This window comes from Sander lucioperca, chromosome 14 (assembly GCF_008315115.2).
Source record: "Sander lucioperca isolate FBNREF2018 chromosome 14, SLUC_FBN_1.2, whole genome shotgun sequence".
In the NCBI taxonomy this organism is placed as follows: domain Eukaryota; kingdom Metazoa; phylum Chordata; class Actinopteri; order Perciformes; family Percidae; genus Sander; species Sander lucioperca.
In genome coordinates this window covers 20,858,637-20,869,882 of record NC_050186.1, presented here as the reverse complement: position 1 = coordinate 20,869,882, position 11,246 = coordinate 20,858,637, and the positions used below count along the sequence as shown (strand labels likewise).

The 11,246-nt window shown below is 37.2% G+C and overlaps 2 protein-coding genes across 8 annotated transcripts; both read left to right on the top strand.

Annotated features, from left to right (window-relative positions):
• The first annotated feature begins 539 nt into the window (after positions 1-539).
• LOC116047097 (hepatic lectin-like) lies at positions 540-6,634 on the top strand. 6 transcript variants are annotated; one of them, XM_031295624.1, is made up of 8 exons: positions 540-638; positions 1,000-1,077; positions 4,613-4,726; positions 5,036-5,110; positions 5,314-5,385; positions 5,566-5,726; positions 5,855-5,979; positions 6,068-6,634. In XM_031295624.1, the coding sequence occupies exons 1-8, from the start codon at positions 578-580 to the stop codon at positions 6,273-6,275; spliced, it is 894 nt and encodes a 297-aa protein (XP_031151484.1). In that variant the 5' UTR covers positions 540-577; the 3' UTR covers positions 6,276-6,634. The 6 variants fall into 6 exon arrangements, with proteins under 6 accessions (XP_031151484.1, XP_035847613.1, XP_031151485.1 ...); XM_035991720.1 differs by having other exon boundaries at positions 4,610-4,726; positions 5,036-5,092; positions 5,329-5,385; XM_031295625.1 differs by having other exon boundaries at positions 4,610-4,726; positions 5,036-5,092.
• A 670-nt stretch (positions 6,635-7,304) lies between these two features.
• Positions 7,305-10,646, top strand: LOC116047098 (hepatic lectin-like). 2 transcript variants are annotated; one of them, XM_035991721.1, is made up of 7 exons: positions 7,305-7,429; positions 7,641-7,693; positions 8,858-8,983; positions 9,225-9,302; positions 9,570-9,721; positions 9,830-9,954; positions 10,042-10,646. In XM_035991721.1, exons 2-7 carry the CDS (start codon positions 7,666-7,668, stop codon positions 10,247-10,249), a joined length of 717 nt encoding a protein of 238 aa, XP_035847614.1. In that variant the 5' UTR covers positions 7,305-7,429; positions 7,641-7,665; the 3' UTR covers positions 10,250-10,646. The 2 variants fall into 2 exon arrangements, with proteins under 2 accessions (XP_035847614.1, XP_031151489.1); XM_031295629.2 differs by lacking the exon at positions 7,305-7,429 and having other exon boundaries at positions 7,615-7,693.
• Positions 10,647-11,246: the final 600 nt, after the last annotated feature.

The following is an 11,246-nucleotide window of genomic DNA, read 5'->3' as shown; positions in this document are numbered from 1 at the left end:
TTTAGACAATCATACATGTATTTTCCCCTGCAAAAACATTTTAGTAGACTTTACTGACTATGTAGGATGGTATAGTAATACTATAATGGGGTAGCCTATAGCCTCACTTTTATTGATATGTTTTGTATTTCCCTTTGTTTGATAGTGAAGATGGAGAGAGAGAGAGAGAGAGAGAGAGAGAGAGAGAGAGAGAGAAAGAGAGAGAGAGAGAGGTAATTTCTGCAATTTCTCTTGTTTTTTAATAGTTTGTTTTACCCTTTTTCCACCAGAACAACTCTTTCTGCCTTATCAACAGAGGAACCTCGTCACGTTCTATATAAAACCCTAAACTAAATAACAAAAAAGACCAAAACCTCATCTTTCTTATCTATCTGTGAGTTCATTGTTACAGATCATAAATAATGTGTTTCATCTGAACTAAAAAAGGAAGAGAAACATTTCTTCAGATGACCTAAAAAAGTTTACAAAACGTTCATAAAGCCTTCCCCATTTCGGGTCCAGGAAGGATCTTTTTTTTTTTTTGTTCAGTGAAATGCTTATTTAAGTTCCTGAAGTGACTGATGATCACATTGATACAATGTCTGAAGCTGAGGTTCTGTACTCTGATGTCAAGTTCACAAGAGAAAGGGGAAACACTGGTGAGTCTTAAATATGATACTTTATCTATCTATCTATCTATCTATCTATCTATCTATCTATCTATCTATCTATCTACCAATCTATCTATCTATCTATCTATCTATCTATCTATCTATCTATCTATCTATCTACCAATCTATCTATCTATCTATCTATCTATCTATCTATCTATCAGTAGGCTTTACGTCCCTTCTGAATTTCTAAGAATGACATCAGAGCTATAAATACCTCCAAGATGTGTTTTTGTCATTTGTCAAAGTTTAAGTAAAATACAGTATTAATGTTTAATCTAACACTTTCTCTATAATCAGCACATATTCGCAGCTCACTCAACAGAAAGTTTTGTGTTTTGTGTTTCAGGGACCGCTTCCTCACCGGCTGAAACCACATACTCTGAGGTCAGGATCTCCAAGACGCAGCCATCCACAGGGCTTCCTGGTGGGTAATGAAAAGAAGTGATGTGACCTCCAGTCAGTGCTTATCATGAAGCAAACTGCCACCGGTCTTAGCATTTCTTATTTCTTGTTGGAGTAAAAATCTGTATTCTTTATAACGTACAACCAAATTTATTGCAGTAAAGAATTTCAATTGCTGCCTTAACCTTTAGTATTTAATAAAATGTGTATTCTTCCTTCAAAATGTTGCATCCTTGTGTAACTTTAATCAGTTTTAAACCACCTTTAATGTTTGTACTGTAAATATACAATAATATTGGGAGAATGCATTCTACGTGGATGGGTTTAAAGATAATTTACTGTAAATGCCAAAGCCATGATTTTTTTTTTTAAACATATACAGTAGCATATAAGCCAAAAATATCAATGATTACATTTCAGGAGCACCAAAGTGACAATTGGCATGTTGTGTGTTTCTCAACTGACTGAATTTTCAAAATTACATAAGTTACAAATCAAACATTAGCTATCTAAACAAACGTATAATAACTTCAGAAGCTGTCAGCATGAGCTTTGACTGAGGTAAACTGAATACGGAGCAAACATTAGTTATCGACTGGTGCGAGTTTGACCACACCTTATTGCAAATAGTTTAGCTTTAAAATGTCAAAAACAGGCGTCAAAACATTCCTCTCTTGTAATATCACCGTTACAGTTATTCTCAATCGTTTGGCAAAATCGTTGAATGACAATGTCAAGCTATATGACTATTTAAATCAACATTAGGTCAGTTGTTCCCATGACTATAGTCATTTATAGTAGCGTTGGCACAAAATGCACTCAATAAGCCTTGCAGATCAAAATAGTTTGCATTAATTTGCTGTTGAATCATATTACTCTCAAATGCAATTTTACACATGTCCACTGTGTAAATCCCTACATGCAAATTAGAGCAACCAAAAATCACAATAACCTGTCACACATACTATATTAGATATACACAATAGTTATGTGGTTTTGTTGTCAAAGTTGTCCGATGGACAGACATAGGCTGGATGGGCAACAATTCAATTTTCTCACAATTTAGAGCAACCAAACACAAACAGGTGACAGGTGAGGATATCACAGCAGATTGTTGGGGGGGGGGCTTCGTCATGCCTAACGTTTTATCCCTTGTTGCATTGCAAGGGAGAATATCAGGTGTGTTGTCGATAAAATGTTGTGGCCAAACAGGAAGGAGATTGGATGACCCAAGAGGTTGATACATTTGCATAAGGGTGTAACTTTGGTTTGAGAAATAGGGGAGGGAGGGGGGGTTCACACAGAACAGGGGGTCTGGGGGTCCTCCGCCAGAAAAATGTGTTCGATTTGATTTCCATTTCCTGCATTTCTACATAAATTGTATTTCTAGGCACTATTTTGATACCAAATCCAGAAAATGATGAAGTTGACCATAATGAAATCATGCCTGAAAGAATAGTAAGCTGCTAAACTATGTATAAGAAAAATATGTTTTATTTTCTTTATTGCTTAAAATAGGGGCCAATCACCGAGACTTATAAATAAAGTAAAATCAAACTAATTTGAAAGTGGGGGTGACGCTAGTCTCGCTTTGCCAGACCCTCCTCCAAAGCGCGCTAGAGGAGGGTCTGGCTACTCCACACAGCATTTGGGGATGGGAGGAAAACGTGCTCTGGTTTAATGGCATTTCTTTAAACCAATCATAATCGTCTTGGGCGGTGCTAAGCACCAGAGAAAAGCCACAGTGCCGCTGCATAATAGGCTCGGAAGGAACTTGTTTTGGTGGAACATGTGTACGTTTAAAAGTTGTTTTAGTCGTGCAACAGAAAACTCAGATTGGACAGATGGTCTAGCTAGCTGTCTGGATTTACCCTGCAGAGATCTGAGGAGCAGTTAACCATAGTCCTCAGAAATCCACCGGAGTTTAAAATGGCAACACAAAAGAAGACCGAGGCAACGGATATCCGGCCTAAATAAGTGAAATCCTGCGCAATGGATTTTCCGGTGGCAACGGAGCAATCCCGGAAATGGAACATCAAGGATATAGACTAGGGTGATGCAAACAGGATTTTGAAAAGTGGTGGGGACATGTCCACCCGGTCCCCAGTGGAAGTTACGCCCTAGCATTTGCAGCATTTTTCTTTAATTCCTGCACATATTGTACAGCAGTTCCTGTTAATTTTGCTGTTGTATATCTTTGTTTCTGTAGAAGCTTCCTTTGTGTATTTGTGGTTGGCTGGTGTGTTCATACAATGAGAAAGTAGTGTGTGTATTGCTGACATCAATACTATTTAGCAGTGTAAATATACAATGTGAACCACTGGACAATATCACAGAGTGGGTAAGTGACCTGCAAAATGTGATTCTCAGTCAAAATAATGATCTCATGTTACAAATGTAAATGATAAATCCTTGTCAAAACAAAAAGGTTCTTTAATCATTGCTTAGACCAAGACAGTAAAAAAAAAAGACATCTTGTCATATGACGGTGTACTCTGAAAGTGTGATATAGAGTGATGTGCTGAATGTACCATGTGGTGTGAGGATTGTACTTAGAGTTTTAACAATTGTAAGTTTGTTTCAGTAAATGTGCCAGATTGATTGAGGAAAAGTGTAACTGCAAAGACCGAAAAAGAAATACCACTGAATGAAGAGAGGACTTGCTGACAGGGTCGGGTAGTTTACTGTGAAAAGGGAAGATGAGAAAAAAATCACGTTGGAGAAAAAATAAGGAACAGACAATGAAGCAAGGTCACATAGTAATAAATATTTTAGTCATCGTTTCTACAAAGTCTCAAGCTTCATTTCATCATATTTGAGTACTCATATCCGTATGTCTGTGCAGAGACTGTCTGGCTGATGATTAATGTATCTTAAATAAAGTGGTGCTAAAAAAAAACCAGAAAACACAAATGTGTGAACATGTCAGATGTGTGGTTTGCTAAAATAGGGTCTCTATAAGTTCCTAAGAACAACACTAACAGGTTGTCACAGCTTTAAAGGCCATTGTGAATATCCAAATTATACAAGATCAAGATACACTGGAATGAACTTTTCATAGATTCACCTTTCTGTTCTACAAAAGTATCAACCATGCTGTGTTCAAAAAATGCTAATAAAAACAGCAGTTTTAAAAAATGTCAACAACAAAAAATTTAAAAACTAAAACAAGTTCAAATGGCTCTGTTGGTCTGTTTAAATCTCAGTTTATCAAGTATATCTTTTACCTGCAGGACTCCAGTGAATCAGCCATACATTTGCACAGACCTTTTTTTAGATTAAAAACTTGGATGAAAAAACACCACAAAGTGAACTCAAATCTTCGTCATCTTCATTCTGAAGGTTTAGAATTTCACCTTTGTTTGGAAAAAGTTAACTGTAAAAACACATTTGAAAGTTTAGATTGGAAAATTAAATTGCTGCCAAATATATGGATTTAACTTTAACTTTCACTCTGACTGTGATATCTCTCTTTCCTCTTCTGCAGTCTTTGTACATATATGCAATTACAGGAAGTTTTCATGTAAACACACGTCTCTGTCATTTCTGTTCAGCAGATTCCCAACAACAACCGGTGTCAAATGGACGATCGAAGTTCCCATCGGAGAGAGTGGCCTTAGGAGTTGTCAGTGTTCTCCTGGCAGCTGCTGTCATCGCTCTTGGCCTGATCTGTGAGTTTGTTCACTTCTTTTCAAAGTCATTTCATTTTGATTATAAAATCTGATGGTTGCTTTGAAGAACAGCACTGGATGCTTTCAGGAGAACTTAGGAATTCAAGTCTGATGTGTTTTTCTTCATTGATGTTTTCCTATTTCAGAACTACTGATGTAAAATCAGAAAATGGAATTTACCAATGTCACATTTTCAGTCTTTTCTGCAATCCAGAGCTCCCCGTATTTATAATAATCACTCATTGGAGTTATTCTGCTCTGAACAGACTCCTGCTCTATGAACTATGTTTTTTTCTTTTGTTAAATCAGCTCATAAAAACATGGAACTTTCCCAAAGTCGTGATGCTGTGGCAAAAAATCTCACAGGTCAACAAGGTCTCCAAGGTCAGTTTAAAATGTGTCACATTTATGACACTTTCCAATTTATTTCTAACAGGTGACACCTAATAATAATCTGTTAATAATTATTTCTCTTTGCTTCTACTCAACTTACTGGACGTGAAAGAGTTTTGTTCTCTGTTCAGGTTCTCAAATAAGAGTTGATCCAGATAAAAGGAAAATCTTTCTATCTTCTTCTTTTATAACAGAGCAATACTCTAAAGTAAAGTCATGCAACACGGTGCAGCCAACGTGCCCAAACCCTCCTGATGTAAAAATGAGTAATTGATGGATTTTTGCCTTTCTTACATGTTTGCATCCTCTGATGATGATAAAAGAAACAGTGATGGATTGACAGATTGTCTCAGATTCAAACTCTTTCACGTCTAAACTCCTGCTGCTTCAGAATCACACAAATGTAAACTGTGATTTGTTGCACCTGACTGAAGTCTTTGCTAAAGATCTCTTTAAAGAGCCATGTCAAAAACGTGGAGGAGGCTGGGAGCTTCACGGAGGGAAGTGCTATTATTTCTCCACCGACAGATTGTCCTGGGAACTCAGCAGAAATCTATGTAAAGAACAACATGGAGATCTGGTTAAGATAGACAGCAGAGAGGAGCAGGTATGCCACACTGCTGCAGCTTCATGTTTTATCACATCATATGTTTACACATTAGTTAACAAACATGGTCTCTCAGCACAGAAAAGTGATGTCACATGTTGATGATTTCATCAACTTTTCCTTTTAAGACATTGCTGGAGCTGAAACTGAGAGAAAAAATGAACCAAGATGAGGACAAGTTCTGGATCGGACTGACGGACTCAGAGACAGAGGGCACATGGCTGTGGGCCGACGGCTCGCCACTGGACACGAGGTTTGACTGTTGTAAACAATTTTGTCAATTTCCAATATAACAGTAATCAGTTTTATTGAACCAGTTCTTTCTGATCCCAATATCTCAGTTTGACTTTTTGGTCCTCCGGAGAGACAAAGACAGAGCCAGAGCCAGACAACTGGACAGGAGAAGATCCTGATGGAGAGGACTGTGTGAGGATGGGGGAGAAAGGCAGAGCTCCAGACCTGAAGTGTTGGTTTGATAAATCCTGCAAAGAGCCTCAGAGATGTATTTGTGAGAAAGAAGCAACAGCTGCACATTTAAAATGTGTCTGAGATGCAGTTCAGCTTAAGTCTCGCTCAGCCTGTTACACATGCTCAGGACAGGATGCAGAAAGTGGAGTTTTAATGCAGCTAATGATAAAAATAAGCCCTGCAAAGATTAAAATGCTTCTTGAATGTTTTCTTGAATATGCGTAACTATGAAGGAAAGGATCACATGTAAAAGATAAGAGATAACAATCCTGATTGTGCAGAATTAACCTAAAGCTTTTTACTGATTTTATTAATTTGTGCTTGAGCACCTGTAAAAATGCATTAACTATTCTAAACTTTAAAGCATTTACAAAATGTTTGGATATATTAGAAACTGTGATTTATTAGATGCACAATAATAAAAATGTTAAAATCTTTGACTAATTCTGTGTTTATTGAAACTAAACAGCTCCATATTGCTCCAAGTGAAGTATTTTAGCCATGATTCTGAACTATGAGTGTTTGGAGTCTTTTTCAGCATATGCAGACTAAACATGTAAAGACTGATTATTCTGAATCAAAGATAAATAAATAACATAAATTAAATTATAACAAAATCAAAAGACAAGCATATCTCTCACATGTAATCAAAGACAGTGGGCCTCCACCTCGTCTTTACATTGATGCTTCTATAGAAGAAATATACATGCCATACTTGAGATATGTTTTTGTCCTGTATCCTATATGACATTCTTAAATATGCTACTTTTCCTTATTCAGTCTAAAATTTAGATTATTGTTTAATCATTTATTTAATGCTAAAGAGCATAACTAGTTGATGAGTGAAGTGGTTTTAAAGTAACACCATGAAATGCAACTGTAACATTTCACCAGTCAACACCTCTGTTTATTGTCTAGCAGACATAACAATAACACAACAACAGTTGTTGTGATTGGCTATCAACACTTACACTGTAACTATCCATACCATTCTAACGTGTCCCACTCGACTTGAACCCACCCTACAGGCAAGACTAACACAATTATTTCTTTGTGTATAGGGAACTAGACTCTTTAAGAAAAAAAGCCTCCTACACATCTTTAAGTCCAACAGGAAGTTTGACCAGAAAGCTGTGAAAAGTGTCATCACTGACAGTCACTCAGTGTTGATGGTGTGCTGAACTTTGACGTTAATCTAAGTTAAGGAGCCTAAAAAGAGCAGGCAGAAGTCAGAGGTGAGTTTTGAATATGTTGTTTGATGCTTTCTATGTATCTATGTATCTACACTATCTATCTATCTATCTATCTATCTACAGTATCTATCCATCTATCTATCGACAGTATCTATCTATCTACAATATCTATCTATCTATCATGTAAAACTTCACTTCCACAGTTACACAAATTATTTCAAAAAAGATTTTGGTTTTGTGCTTATTGTTACAGAGAAAGTTTCCTCATTGATCGTATAATGAGCCATCCACAGGACTACAGACAAGGTAATACCTAGTGGTGGAATGTAACTAAGTACTGTACTTATGAAGTACAATTTTAAGTTCCTTATTTGAGTATTGCTCTTTTCTGCTACTTTATACTTAGGGCCTACTCCACAATAATTCAGAGAGAAATGTTGTACTTTTTACTTCACTTTATATTTGACAGCTTTAGTTACTTTACAGATTCAGATTATTAAAACAAAATATAAATCAATGAATGGTTATGTCAATTTACTGTAAAATAGAGTGAAGAGACAACGCCAAGGTAGAGAAAAAATGAGAAACAGACCATGACTATTTTTGTTATCGGTATGACACAGTGACCAACAGGAAACTGTGAGTGGCATGCCGCCCCATGTTTCCTGTTGGTCTCATGCAGCAGCAGCCCTCTGCACCGCCATAGACCAACAGCAATGTGGGAAACTGCTGCTCAGTGCCGCAAGTGAAACAGGACGGCCACGTAATGGAGCAAAAATAACTTCACGTTTTTAGATTTAAATCTCAAAATGTCAGATTTTCTGTAAAATAATGACTAACTTGTAGAAGCATGAAACATAATGTATCATTTATTTAAACTCAGTTTAAATCTCACTAATTATCTTGTTTGTTTAATCGGAACAAAAACCAAACTATCAAAGTATATAAACGACTAATTCTTGAACGGCAGCCATATCTTTTTGGAGTCTTGCTGCCACCTTGAGGTGCAGGCAGCGAGTGTGGAGACTGAGGTTTATTACACTGTTAATTAATGAGCTTTAGAGGTGCTGCTAGGAGAATTTTGTGAAGTTTGGACAGAGGCAGGCCGGTTGTTTCCACCTGTTTCCAGTCTTTATGCTCAGCTAAGCTAACAGGCTGCTGGCTGTAGCTTCATATTTACCTTACACACACGAGTGTCAATCTTCCCCTCTAACTCTGCAATAAAGTGAGAATAAGAGAAGCATATTTCACAAAATGTTGAACAAATTCTTTAAGTACTGTAATGGGATTCTTGGTGGCATGTTGTTGTTGCTTAACTTTATAATATTATGTTATTACATCATATTACACGGCTCTTTGATTCTTTGAGAACTGCAACAGCGATACAGAAAATGTGCTTATAGATAGGTACATATCATTACCTATCTATTCTCACATCCGTTTTCCATCTCTGTCTCTTCTGTTGAACAGCAGACGCTCCAACCTCCCAGCAACACTCGGTGCCACGTGGAGGGTCAAAGGTCACATCAGAGAGAGTCGCCCTGTTCCTTCTCAGTGCTCTCCTGGCAGCTGCTGCCATTGTTATTTGCCGTCTGTGTAAGTTTGTCTTGTTGATGGACTCACATAGCTACACTGGAGAATAAAACATGTTTTGGTGTTTGGGGTGACCTCCATGAGTATACAGTACAGTGTGGAAAATTTAAATTAACTAAGAATTTTGTTAATTCAACACGTTAAACTTCCAATTAATCACTGACTTAATGTTGAAAGGACTTTCTTCTAAAGAAAATGATCAAGCATCGACTGATTTGAACCTGTACTTCTGGGTTTTCTTCAGCTTTTGATAACCTGCAAAACAAGAAAAGTCTCCAGACACTGAGGGACGAGCATGAAGCCATGAAAAGAAATCTCACAGGTAAGCCAGTCAGGTTTTGAAACTGTCTAAAAAGGCTCAGTCTACAAGTCACAGGTCTACTTTAACTTGCATTGCAACACTACAAGGTCACTTCAACATGTGTCAGTGTTCAGTTTCATTCCAACAGTTGACAGATCTGTAATAATAATCTCAGCTGCTCTCGGATTTAACTCTTCACGTCTAAACTACAGCTGCTTCAGAATCACACGAATGTAAACTGTGATTTGTTGCACCTGACTGAAGTCTTTGCTAAAGATCTCTTTAAAGATGAGCCATGTCAAAAACGTGAAGGAGGCTGGGAGCTTCACGGAGGGAAGTGCGATTATTTCTCCACCGACAGATTGTCCTGGGAACTCAGCAGAAATCTATGTAAAGAACAACATGGAGATCTGGTTAAGATAGACAGCAGAGAGGAGCAGGTATGCCACACTGCTGCAGCTTCATGTTTTATCACATCATATGTTTACACATTAGTTAACATGGTCTCTCAGCACAGAAAAGTGATTTCATCAACTTTTCCTTTTAAGACATTCCTGGAGCTAAAACTGAGAGAAAAAATGAACGAAGATGAGGACAAGTTCTGGATCGGACTGACGGACTCAGAGACAGAGGGCACATGGCTGTGGGCCGACGGCTCGCCACTGGACACGAGGTTTGACTGTTGTAAACAATTTTGTCAATTTCCAATATAACAGTAATCAGTTTATTGAACGAGTTCTTTCTGATCCCAATATCTCAGTTTGACTTTTTGGTCCTCCGGAGAGACAGAGCCAGAGCCAGAGCCAGACAACTGGACAGGAGAAGATCCTGATGGAGAGGACTGTGTGAGGATGGGGGAGAAAGGCAGAGCTCCAGACCTGAAGTGTTGGTTTGATAAATCCTGCAAAGAGCCTCAGAGATGTATTTGTGAGAAAGAAGCAACAGCTGCACATTTAAAATGTGTCTGAGATGCAGTTCAGCTTAAGTCTCGCTCAGCCTGTTACACATGCTCAGGACAGGATGCAGAAAGTGGAGCAATGCTATTTCTATACAGCTAATGTTAGGAAAATAAAAAATAAGCCCTGCAAACATTACAATGCAATGTACTTACAGTATTTAATGTAAAAGTACTCAATGCAGAAAAATGTCCCCTGTGATTGTTTACTGTTATCATTAGATTACTCATGCATTAATGTGAAAGTAGGATTTGTGTCGGACAGCAACTAATGATTATTGTTATCATGAATTAATCTGCTGATGATTTTCTCCATTAATTGACTGATTGGTTTGTAAAAATTTAGAAAATAGTGAGAAATGTCGTCACAACTACACAGAGCCTAAAGTGACACCTTCATTTTGCATAAAATATACTTAAAACAATATCAAAATAGTTGCCAATTCGTTTTCTGTCAATCCACCAATCATTTCAGCTGTACTTGTATAAACTGTTTGGTAGTTTAATTTATAACAAAGTTTTATATTTTATAAGCTCTTCGCTTTTTGTGTGCAAAAATCTTAATTATTTTAATTAGTAACTAAAGTCAAATAAATGTAGTGAAGTAAAAATGACATTATTTCCCTCTGAGATGTAGTAGAGTAGAAGTAGAAATGTGCAGTGAGTGACTGTGCAGAATTAACCAGCTTTTACTGATGTTCTTAATTTGAGCTACAACAGCTCGGGTCAACTGTGTTTGTTTGTAACTTTAAAGAACTTTACAAAAAATATTTCCCTAAAAAAAAGTGTCTGTATATAACATGCAGCAATAGTCTTCAGGGTTCATACGCATTTTAACCAATACTTTCCCATGACTTTTTGGCACATTTCCATGACTATGTATTCCTGAAAATGAGTAACAATCTGTGTTAGAGTTTACCCTCAGAGGTTTAACAATGGCAATTTATGTGGTTCATAGTGGGATTTGTAATATCGAGCCCCGAATAGAACGTTGAGGTTAGGATGACGTG

What these genes read in the sequence shown, in the direction of transcription:
- LOC116047097 (XM_035991719.1), top strand. Translation starts at nt 578, where the DNA reads ATGTCTGAAGCTGAGGTTCTGTACTCTGATGTCAAGTTCACAAGAGAA. An exon ending in GCCATCCACAGGGCTTCCTG is followed by an intron (nt 1,078 to 4,609) that starts GTGGGTAATGAA and finishes ATTTCTGTTCAG; the next exon opens with CAGATTCCCAACAACAACCG. An exon ending in CCCTCCTGATGTAAAAATGA is followed by an intron (nt 5,386 to 5,565) that starts GTAATTGATGGA and finishes TCTTTGCTAAAG; the next exon opens with ATCTCTTTAAAGAGCCATGT.
- LOC116047098 (XM_035991721.1), top strand. Translation starts at nt 7,666, where the DNA reads ATGAGCCATCCACAGGACTACAGACAAG. An exon ending in TCCACAGGACTACAGACAAG is followed by an intron (nt 7,694 to 8,857) that starts GTAATACCTAGT and finishes TCTGTTGAACAG; the next exon opens with CAGACGCTCCAACCTCCCAG. An exon ending in CATTGTTATTTGCCGTCTGT is followed by an intron (nt 8,984 to 9,224) that starts GTAAGTTTGTCT and finishes GGTTTTCTTCAG; the next exon opens with CTTTTGATAACCTGCAAAAC.